The following is an 11,192-nucleotide window of genomic DNA, read 5'->3' as shown; positions in this document are numbered from 1 at the left end:
AAGTAGAGGTGAAAGGGGGGGGGGGGCAAAGTCGGGACGGGATTATTCGATACAAAATATGAAGAAGGAAACAAAATGTTTAACGATGAGCAAAAGAAACACTGAACACTTTAAAAAAAAAGCATCATTTATTTTGCAGTCTACTAGGATTATGATGAGATGCAAGATTGGCCCAGAAATACGTACCTCTAAGCAAGTATTTATTGGACACAAAAAAAACACACAAATCAAATCAAATCTCAGGGGATGACTATGAAGCATTATCATGACAAAGCTAGGACCAAAATCCAGTTGAAACCAATTGGAGCAAAACCAATTGAAACCAGTTGCCAACTGGTTTCAATAGGGAAATTGGAAAAACTGGTTCCAAATGAAACCAGTTGAAACCAATTGCCAAATGGTTCCATTGACTTTGAGATTAATTCCCCTTTAAATGTGCAGATACACTTAAAAAAAAAAAAAAAAAAAAAAAAAAAAAAAAAAAAAAAAAAAAAAAAATGGGGGGGGGGGGGGGCATATACTTCTATTCCAACTTGTTGAGGCCCCCAAATCTGTCATAATTTTTCGTTCAGTAGAAAAGTATCTTGCTCCTCCTTCTCTCTCTCTTTCTCTCTCTCGTTCTCCCTTTCTCTCTTATATATAAGCCAACACTAACCTAAATTTGTGTGTGTGTGTTTGTGAGTGAACCGATTATGAGGGCGTAATAAATATTAAGAAAAAGGGATAAAATAGAAAACTAAGTTGTGTCACGCCTACATTGTGATCTCTCATCATGATCGGTCTTGGAAGACGTAGGGACAGCTGCTGCTTTGGCAACGCAAGTGGGAGGTATCTGGGCTGCACGTTTTCCTCTTTTCGCCGCTCTATATTTTGATCCGTATGATAAATAGAAAATAACAACTGATCAAATAAATCATATTTTCCCCGTAACGTAATTGTGTATGTGCACAGTCTGTGGAGTTACAACAGTTTAAAGAGGGAAGGGTGGGGTGTCGAATCTGTTCCCCCGATTTTCGGACACGCCGGGCCGTCGTGTTTAAAATATATAGTTTTGATATTTGCGTGTGACTACATGAACCTGCTCTGTCTATATATATTTTTAAAAAAGGGAATGAAAAGCAAAACTATTCATCTGAAAAACTAAAAGAATACAAAAAATCTCAAAACACTAAACGAAACCGACACTTTCTTCTGGAAAACAATTCTCTTCCACTTGAAAGATACATGCATGCAGTAAAAACTGTTAAAAGAAAAATACATATATATAGATATGATGATATGAAACTGTTTGGCAAGAGAGTATATCTGGCACCAAACAGTTGCTTGCTGGTATCTATAGGATCGGGGGCATTTGTTTTTCAGAAGGTTGACAATTAAAAGGAAAAAATTAATAAATAATAAAAATAACAGAAGTGCCCATACCAAGTGTGTCATGATTTTAAACATTAATTTTGTCACATTACTTCGGAGTTTCATTACTCCGATAGTTTGATATTCTAAAGATTCGTTTTTAAAGGTTCTAAATCCCAAAACATGGTACATGTATATCGTTCATTATTCTAAAAATAAAAGTGCAGAATATATTATGAGCCTTCCGAATAAGGAACGCTAAATTCCAATTTTGAAAAAAATTGGTGACAATTTGTCTAACATGCAAATTATAAATGTGTATATGGCCCATAATTAATAATGAATTATTGATTTAAAGGTACTATGTCCCATTTGCAGGCCAAAAAAATGAAAAAGTTAAATTCCAACTGCATTTGAAAGATAATACTAATTTAGAACTTCCCTAAAAAAGGTGGGGCTTGAAAATGTCTTCAAGTGGGAAAATAACGACTATTAGTTGTCAAATCGACTTTAGGGCTATAGAGCCCAAAATTAATAGTTTTGATTTTCAGACAATTGTACCGAATGGTCATACGTTTTATGATGCGCAAAGATTCAATCAGTTTAATCTTGGCCATCACAAGAAGTGGGTTATTGATGTAGACAAATGCTCATGTACCCTTTACAACTCTTTTCATGTATGTTATTTCCAAAGAAGAAGAAAAAGCCAGTCAGTCACTCAATAGTGTATGACAGTGAAGTCTAGCAAGTAAACGGGTTTCCTTGCATAATTTGAATATGAGGACACTGCTAACGTTTAAATTTCACAGATAGGACATACATGACATATTCATAATTCCTGTAAAGTTCTACAAAATTTGAGTTGGCTGCAAAAGGGACATAGTACCTTTAAATAATCAATTCATATTACTTACACCAGTGCAGTGCATGTCAACGAGAACAGTAATCCAAGCACAACTGAAAGAACCTCTAGGTGAACAAAGTAAACAAACAAACAAAATTAACAATCAACCAACAAACCAAAAATACAAACCCAAAATAAACAAACAAATCGACATATAGACGATTACCATGAACAAACAACAACAACGAACAAAGACAAAAACAGATATATCCTATCGCACTTTGTATAAATGTATCATGTATGTATTTCATCTCTTGCACAAGCTGCGCCTTGAGCATTTGACTGTCAAGTGGATTTGGCGCCTTATAAATGTATTATTATTATTACACCCACAACAAAAAGTGAGTCACCCTTACTCAAATTGATGAGTCACTGGTTTGTCCGTACAGTGAAACACTTGAAGGATCGTGTGAGTCACTATGACTCGATACAAATGAGTTTGTATCGAGTCATAGTGACTCACACGTTTTTTAAGTTTTTAAGTTTCCTTAAATCATCATAAAAAAAAGACGATTCGTTGTACCGTTTTCGAAAATAATCCTCGTCTGAATTTAGATTCTGCCCCCTCCCGCGCGAAGCGCGGAAGCTTTTACGTTTCATTAAATCATTATAGAAACAAGACGATTCGTTGTACAGTTCTCGACTCTTAATCCTCGTCATAATTTAGTTTACCCCCTTCCCTCCTGCGCGAAGCGTGGAAGCTTTTAAGTTTCCTTAAATCATCATAAAAAAAAGACGATTCGTTGTACCGTTTTAGAAAATAATCCTCGTCTGAATTTAGATTCTCCCCCCTCCCGCGCGAAGCGCGGAAGCTTTTACGTTTCATTAAATCATTAGTGAAACAAAACGATTCGTTGTACAGTTCTCGAAAATAATTCTCGTCTGAATTTAGTTTTCCCCTCTCGCGCGAAGCGCGGAAAATTTTAGGATTTATTAAATTATTAGAGAAAGAAGACGATTCGTTGTAGAGTTCTCGACTCTAAGTTCTCGTCTGAATTCAGGTTCCCCCCTTTTAAGTTTCCTTAAATCATTAGAGAAAAAAGACGATTCGTTGTACCGTTTTCGAAAATAATCCTCGTCTGAATTTAGATTCTGCCCCTTCCCGCGCGAAGCGCGGAAGCTTTTACGTTTCATTAAATCATTAGAGAAACAAAACGATTCGTTGTACAGTTCTCGACTTTAAATCCTCGTCTGAATTCAGGTTCCTCCCTCCCGCGCAAAGCGCGGAAGCTTTTAATTTTCATTAAATCATTAGAGAAAGAAGACGATTCGTTGTACCGCTCTCGAAAATAATCCTTGTCGGAATTAAGTTTCCCCCCCCCCCTCCATCCCGCACGAAGTGCGGAAGCTGTTACGTTTTATTAAATCATAAAAGATTGGTATTACCGTTCTCGCCTCTGAATCCTTGTCTGAATTCAGGTAACCCCTCCCGCGCAATGCGCGGAAGCTTCACGTTTCATAAGATTATGAGAGAAAGAAGACGATTCGCTGTACCGTTCTCGATTGTTAATCCTTGTCTGGGGCGGCGGCGAAGCCGGCCCCGGAAGCTCAGAGGTTTTAGGCGTTTAATTAAGGTCATATGAGCATATTTTTTTATTGTATACCTTATTATTTCGTGACACTGGCAGGTAACTATTTGGCGTTGGGTCCAAGGGGCGGAGCCCCCCGAAATCAGGGGTTTTAGGCATTAAATTACCGTCAGATGAGCATCTAAGGGCCCGTCGTAGGGCCTTTGGTGGGATCCAGGGGGCAGAGCCCACGGAAGCTTAGGGGTTTTAGGCATTTAATCACGGTCAGATGAGCATATTTTGATGCCTCATTATTTGTTAACACTGGCAGTTAACTATTCTTTCTTTCGTGCTCTCATTCTATTTTATTTCTCTTTAATACAATTTTTCAAAAAAAGTGTGGGGGGGGGGGGGGGAGAGCTCGGGGCTCCCGATCCCCGCCGTACCTCGGGCCCTGACATGTAGGAATCTCAAGAATCATATTTCTTGCCTGGCTGCAAATTTAGGAATTTGTCATTTTCCAACAAACACATACAAACTTATAATTTACTAAAAAGTGAGGAAAAATCTCGGAAATGATGTCATTTTAGCATTATTTGTAATCCACCGTTATGGAATTAGAAATAAACCACGTTTGAATTTGATTTCCACTTAGCCCCCCCCCCCCTATCAGTACGCCAGTATCTCCTCTTTTCCTTTCCCTTTCCTTCCTTCTCTCTTATTTGTTATATGGGGGGGGGGGGGGGGGGGGTCAACAGCCTGGGAGGCAAAGCCCTTTCGGCCCCCGATCTCCTTCTTCCCCCTTTTCTTTTCTTCTTCCTCTTCTTTCTTTCCCTTTCTCTCCTCTTTCCCTTTCGCTTCTTTTCCTTTTTTCTCTCCTTTTTTTTTTTTTTTTGCGGGGGGGGGGGGGCAAGGCCCGCTCGGCCCCCCCCCCCCCCTGGATCCGCACCTGGCAGTGAAGGGATGTTCCTTTGTCTACCTGAGGAACTGTATATTTTGTCCGCTCTCATTGTCAGTCATTTTCATAGTGATAGTTAAGTTACACACAGCCTCATCAACTCGAGTGCGGATATAAAATGAACGCATGCATCATTTGTATAATAAGCCCACGAATCCAGTCATAAAAAGCATCGTTTAAAACCATATGACTAATTATGCGTACTAATTTTTCACTAGCTGCAGTCAAAACTCTTCTGAATCCAAGATATAAGATGGCGACGTCGCGTCGTCGATCGGGAATTCAAATATGGCTCGAGAATGCGCATTTTGGATGACGTAACGAAAGCATGCGCGCGCATGCATACAGCCTCACTTTCAAGTTGACTCACTTTTTTCTTCTAAAATGCTCTTATGTCGATCTTGACTCATTTTTTACGACCATGTGAGTCAGTCGAAGCATTTTGCAAATGCGTCAGCTCATGATTGACACACTGGTGAAATATAAATGAGTCAATAGAGACTCATTGGTTGTTACTAATGAGTCAATTTACACCTGACTCACGAAAATTATGCTTAAATGTGTCAAATGACTCACTTTTTGTTGTGGGTGTATTATTATTATTATATATTTGATGATGATTGATGAATTTTGACAAAGTCCTATATACCAGTGATAAGATCTAAATACATGTACGTGTAGGCTTATACATTTAAAAATCATTATTTGTAGTTGTATGTTCTCAACATAATTATCATCCATACAGATATTTAGCTCCTAATAATTCGTTGCTCAGTGGTATGTTATCAATCTCATCAGGGCAGTGACAAAACCTTGTTACACAGTCATGTTCTCGTAGCCAGTAGAGGCCTACGTGGGGGGGGGGGGCAGGATCGCGGGGCATTAATTGCCCCTCCTCCTCTCCATGAATGGTGAAGTTAGAAGGGAACGGGTGTAAAAGGGCCTATTTCACTCTCCATCCAGCACTATTCCCTATAGTCAATGGAATTTAATTCGCACCATTTATCATTTTCTCTCTCAGTATTTTCTATTACTCTATTATGTTGAGGTTCTTATTTCCGGTTAGTTTCTTGTGCAAATACAGCATTCTTTAACCTGTATGCGTACTAGTATGCGTTCAGTTGCTCTGATCTAGTTTGTACTTGTAGTGATAGCATTGTCATTGAATTTGTAAACTGTACATTGTTTGATATAATTCATAGTTCTACTTATAACTTAATTGATATATACCACTGTCCATATGGCTTCATGAAAGACCAAAATAATCATAATGAATAAATTACCACTATTTCTAATATGCGAATTGAATACTTTAACTACATGTAGATAAACAAATAATTGAATAAATAGCCTTTATGATTAGATCGGTGCCCTTTAGATGGCTTGACCCACTCTAGGCAACCATACTGCAAAATTGGGAGTCAAACTATTATATAGGGATAACTTTCGTTTGGAGTTAAATCACAATTCACTCTTTTAGAAAATAGTCTGTATTTTGTCGGCATGCGTGGATTTACACTCCAAAACAAATCTAAAACGAATCCTCAAAGAGTGGATTTATACTCGAAAATGAGTCTATAATGACTCTTCAAAGAGTGGATTTACGCTCAAAAACGAGTCTAAAACAAATAAACGACTCCTTAAAGAGTGGATTTATACTCCAAAATGAGTCAATGACTCTTCAAAGAGTGGATTTATACTCCAAAATGAGTCAATGACTCTTCAAAGAGTGGATGTACGCTCAAAAACAAGTCTAAAACGAATAAACGACTCCTCAAAGAGTAATTTATACTCCGAAATGAGTCTAAAACGAATCCTCAAAGAGTGGATTTTTAGTACTCCAAAATGGGTCTACAATGATTCCTCAAAGAATGGATTTACATCCAAGACGAATCTTTAATAACTATACTAAAAAAGCGGATGATGTACATTCCCGAAACGAATCTATTTTTAACTCCTTAAAGAGTGGATTTACACTAATACACGAGTCTGAAATGACTCCTAAAATTATTGTAGCTTATTAAACAGCTCCTATAACAAGAAGACGGTCATACATACTGAATGAGTCTTTGATGGTGGCCGATGGGTCATCAGAAAGGGAAGGAGGATCATCACGAATACAGGTTGGTATGGACCCAAACCATGAATAGGTTGCGTTGTTCTCCAGGCATTCGAGATGAAAATCGCCGTTGACTGTGTACCTCTCATCGCAGTAGAACATGGGTTCACACTCCACAGTAGACCTACTGTGGCTAGTACATCGAGTTTTCCATAAATTTTTATGGAAAAGTGCGATGCCCCCGTGAGGAATGGGCATGGTCGGCTCTCCACAGCGACCATAGTGATCAGGCTGATAGGGAGCTAAAAAAAAAAAGAAGAAAAAAAGAGGCCGTTACTGAGGAAATTGACAGGTCTTCTTACAGGCAGCCGACGAAAAAAGAAAAGAAAAGAAAAGAATAAACCGTTATCGGTTTGTGTACCTTTTCCCAACGCTGTTACGCTTGTATAAGTTAAATTCTTCATTGAACAAACTAAAAAAAAACCTAAATATACGCTGATTAGTTGGAAGTTTTTTATTTTTTATTTATTTTTTTATAAAAGTCCATTTAAATAAAAATAGGCCTAGGGTTGCCTGGATGGCACCTCCTATGGTCGATTTTATTTTAAAGATTGAGAGGGACTCGGACAGGTAGGAGATATTTTACAAACACAGTTAACGTCCTGTCTATACTAAAGTGAGCTTGTTATTAACCCTGTTCAATTTGTTGGCAAAAATAAGTCTGCTCCATGACAAAACAAAGAAAACTTCAATTCTCCCCTAATTCTATTTTCAGCACTTCTGACACAAACGTTAAAAGCAACGAGAGGAATGAGGAGGAGGAAAAGAGAGAAATTCAATTCAAATTTTAATTCATATATTTACTTATCTGATGAAAATATTCACATTACAGTAATAAACATACAATTTTAGGTATATGAGTAACCAATTCTGCTTGAAAAAAGAAAACATGAGAATTTTTTTTTGTACATTCTAATGATGATGTAAAATTTGAGAGTGCACATTTAATAAATACAAGAAAAATCAATTTGTCGGGGGGGGGGGCAGGAAAGGCCAAAGGCTTGTCCCGATTTGTAACAAACAATAATCATGAGAATCATGAGAATTTTAACCAATATAAAACTATAACAAAGAAAAATTGAAAAATTGATAAACCTTACATGATGGCCATCGACTTTGTCTCTTGTTTCTGATAAGGGCTGTATGAGTAACTGCCAAGTAGACGACACACAGAACTAATGTCGAAATAAATCGAACCATTGTCACAAATATCGCTTTTTTTTCTCGAGAAGCAAATGAGTCGAAATGTATCGCCGTTGTGCGATTCTATTAGCTCCTAGCTGATATGGGCTTATGGCTATCTTCCTAAAGCAAGTTGGCTTTATAAGCACCGAATACAAAAACAGAGAAAGCGAACCGGCGGATAATTATGAAAGAGAAATAGAAAGAGAGAGAGAGTGTGTGTGTGTGTGTGTGAGAGAGAGAGAGAGAGAGAGACTTCATTAAAAGAAAAAGAATCAAATCCCCTTTCAATCACAGTCCCTGATCATTAATTAGCATTAAGTGGCAAGCAGCTTTTGATTTTTGTTCCCTTTGTTTGAGTTTCCGCATTTTATTTTCTGCAATTGCATCACTTTTGATTTTTGTTGTTTAATAAATCAAGCGCTTTTGTATAAAGTGAAACCGATATTGGTAAGTGCTTGTTCATTCAAAATCGCAAAGTTTGATTGACAGAGAGAATTGTCAGGGGCGGCATGCAGGACATATTCCAAGGAAGGGGATATGCCACAAAGGACACATTATTTTGGATGGGAAAAGGAGGCATCGACAAAAATCTTGGTGGAAACTAAATTTCAATTTTTAAAAATTTGTGAAAAATTATCGAACATGCAAAGTATAAATGTGTTTATGGCCCATAATCTATAATGAATTTATATTACTTACACCAGTGCAGTGCATGCCAACGAGAACAGTAAGCCAAGCACAACTGAAAGAACCTCTAGGTGAACAAAGTAAACAAACAAAAAGAGTTAACAATCAACTAACACACCGAATAAACAAACCCCAAAGAAACAAACAAATCGACATATAGACGAATACCATAAACAAGAAACAACAACGAACAAAGACAAAAACAGATATATTTGATGATGAATGATGAATTTTGACAAAGTCCTATATTTTCCAAGGAAGGAGATATATGCCACAAAGGACACATTAATTTGGATGGGAAAAGGAGGCATCGATAAACTCCATACCAATTCTTGACAATTCGTGGGAACTTTTTCTCCTCTCCAAATTGTCGGTCTCCCGTCGGTCTCGCATCGGTCTGTGTTGTGTATACGGTGTTAACAGTTTGAGTGGAACGCCATATTAATTTTGTCTGTTAGGTTAAATCTTTTCCAGTCCCTATGAAGCTCAGGGGTTTTAAGGTATTGAATTACGGTCTTATGAGCATCCACGGCCCGCCTTATAGGGCCCTTTGTGACGGTCCAGGAGACAAAGCTCCCGGATGCTCAGGGGTTTTAGGTATTTTAATTACGGTCAGATGAGCAGATTTTGATACCTCATTAATGACACTGGCAGGTCACCCATTCTTTCTTTCTCTATTTCTTTCTTTTTGTCTTTAACTTTTTATAAAAAATGAGGGGGGGGGGGGCTCAAGCCCCCGAGCTCCGCCGTTCTGCAGGCTGCAGATCGACGTGAATGCTTCTAAATAAGCATATATTTACCAAAAGATCGCTAAAAATCATGTCATTTCAGCAACATTTGTAAATCACTGGTATCGAATTAGAAATAAACCAGGTTTGAATTTTATTTGGGAGCAGGCGCGTACGCAAGGGGGGGGGGGGGGGAGCGGGTTAAACCCCTCCCTTTAGTTTTTTGTATAATGTGTGTATTTAAAAAAAAAAAAATTATGCCAATGGCTGACCTAAAAAAGGTGACCTTACCCCCCCCCCCCCCCCCACTGACCCCCCCCCCCAACAAAAAGTGTCCTCTTACCCCTCGCCCCCCCCCCCCCCCGCTTATTCAGCGGCTGGCTGAGGCGTTGCGATTTATTTTGGGATACAAAAAAAAAATCCAAACCATATTACTCCTTACTGCTGATTTTTTTCGGGGGGGGGGGGGGGGGGGTAAAGAGTGCCCCTTGCCCCCACCCACCCACTTCTGGCGCCTATGTATGAACCTGACAGGTTCAGAGGGACATTGTATGTCAACTGAATTAGCTAGGATCGGTCAACTTGAATAGGTATTAAACATTTTCGAGAAGGGCCAATGTTTGGATAGGCTAACGGTACGTCATCATTATAATATTTTATACAGTATGATAACGTCTATCGAAGACAATTCGATCAGTGCCTATATCAAAAGAAAGCAAAAACTGAAAAGGCTTCTGATTTTCCATGCATAGAGCTAGTACTACTGGGCATATAATAAACCATGGACATAAGAAGAGAGAGGGATTTTTTTCTTTTTCGAATGTATTCGGGGGGGGGGGGGGGGTTGAGGGGTTACACCAGGGTATGTGAGTTCCCTGGTTACACTGTTAATCGGGGCTGCATGGGGATGCATTTATTTATTAAATGGTATAGGGCTACTATTAGATCTAATTGGTTATTTTTTTTTTAATATGAATGTCGTGTATTGTTGCAGAAGGGCACTATATGTTTCAGAAGGGGCTATTTTGTACACAGTCGAGGCAAGCACTTGTCTTTGAAAAAAGTGTGTGCACTCATGTTTGAGATGTAATTTCGCAAAAATAATCATAAAAAACTTTTATGCAAATTTAGTATTGTAGGCCCCTATAGAAAATGGCCGCAGTTAAATACGCATTCACTTTATCAAAACAAGATTCACGATTAAAAGGTAATTATCATGGCAAATTAAAGCAAATGATAAGCTTTGTTTTTTAACTAGAGTTTATTTTGTAACACATTTATCAAAATTAATCGGCAAAGCTTCAAGCTATACTTCGCCGTACCCGGTTGTAATTGTAGTTACAGTTTTTAATAAAACACAGAGTTTTGAGATGAGGTACGGTTCGTTTGAGGTCAGAGAGTCACATGTAGAAAGGTACGCTATACGACGACTGTCCTGTATTGTTTACATGACCATTAACGAATTGGCGCTTATTTCAGAAAACTGAAAAGGAGTCACTTTGGAAGTCACCGAAAAACGGAAACTATAGTTAAGAGGGCAGACTTATTGACAAACTAATTTTACATTAGGAAATGTAATGCGTAAAGATGACAGAAATGGTGAAGCAGCCGAGTCCGAAGCCAGAAGCAGCAGACGAGGACGCCACGTTATCAGTCCCGCTGCCCGCACAGCTGCCGGGGACTCCAAGCCTCTTCTACCAACTTCGTCGGATAGGAGCTGCGGCCAGCTTGCAAGGAGTCAAAGATGTATTCA

General features: G+C 38.5%; 2 protein-coding genes across 3 annotated transcripts in view; one reads left to right on the top strand and one right to left on the bottom strand.

Annotated features, from left to right (window-relative positions):
* Positions 1-736: 736 nt before the first annotated feature.
* LOC105444850 lies at positions 737-8,176 on the bottom strand. The gene is made up of 4 exons (XM_030987541.1): positions 7,940-8,176; positions 6,779-7,081; positions 2,265-2,319; positions 737-863 (listed from the first exon to the last, which is right to left on the bottom strand). The coding sequence occupies exons 1-4, from the start codon at positions 8,037-8,039 to the stop codon at positions 737-739; spliced, it is 585 nt and encodes a 194-aa protein (XP_030843401.1). The 5' UTR covers positions 8,040-8,176.
* Positions 8,177-10,824: 2,648 nt separating this feature from the next.
* LOC587946 (protein qua-1) overlaps positions 10,825-11,192 on the top strand; it is an 11,858-nt gene continuing 11,490 nt past the window's right edge. The window contains exon 1 of one of the 2 annotated variants that reach the window (XM_030987318.1): positions 10,825-11,192. This exon is cut by the window's right edge and continues 1 nt beyond it. In XM_030987318.1, coding sequence (XP_030843178.1) covers positions 11,027-11,192 — 166 coding nt within the window. In that variant the 5' untranslated portion in view covers positions 10,825-11,026. The other variant, XM_030987317.1, reaches the window with a different exon arrangement.

Source organism: Strongylocentrotus purpuratus, unplaced genomic scaffold, assembly GCF_000002235.5.
Source record: "Strongylocentrotus purpuratus isolate Spur 01 unplaced genomic scaffold, Spur_5.0 spur5_scaffold_16, whole genome shotgun sequence".
In the NCBI taxonomy this organism is placed as follows: domain Eukaryota; kingdom Metazoa; phylum Echinodermata; class Echinoidea; order Camarodonta; family Strongylocentrotidae; genus Strongylocentrotus; species Strongylocentrotus purpuratus.
This window is presented reverse-complemented; position numbering and strand designations above follow the sequence as displayed.

What these genes read in the sequence shown, in the direction of transcription:
- LOC105444850 (XM_030987541.1), bottom strand. Translation starts at nt 8,039, where the DNA reads ATGGTTCGATTTATTTCGACATTAGTTCTGTGTGTCGTCTACTTGGCA. An exon ending in ACAAAGTCGATGGCCATCAT is followed by an intron (nt 7,082 to 7,939) that starts GTAAGGTTTATC and finishes TTTTTTTTTTAG; the next exon opens with CTCCCTATCAGCCTGATCAC. An exon ending in TTGACATGCACTGCACTGGT is followed by an intron (nt 864 to 2,264) that starts GTAAGTAATATG and finishes ATCAAAATATAG; the next exon opens with AGCGGCGAAAAGAGGAAAAC.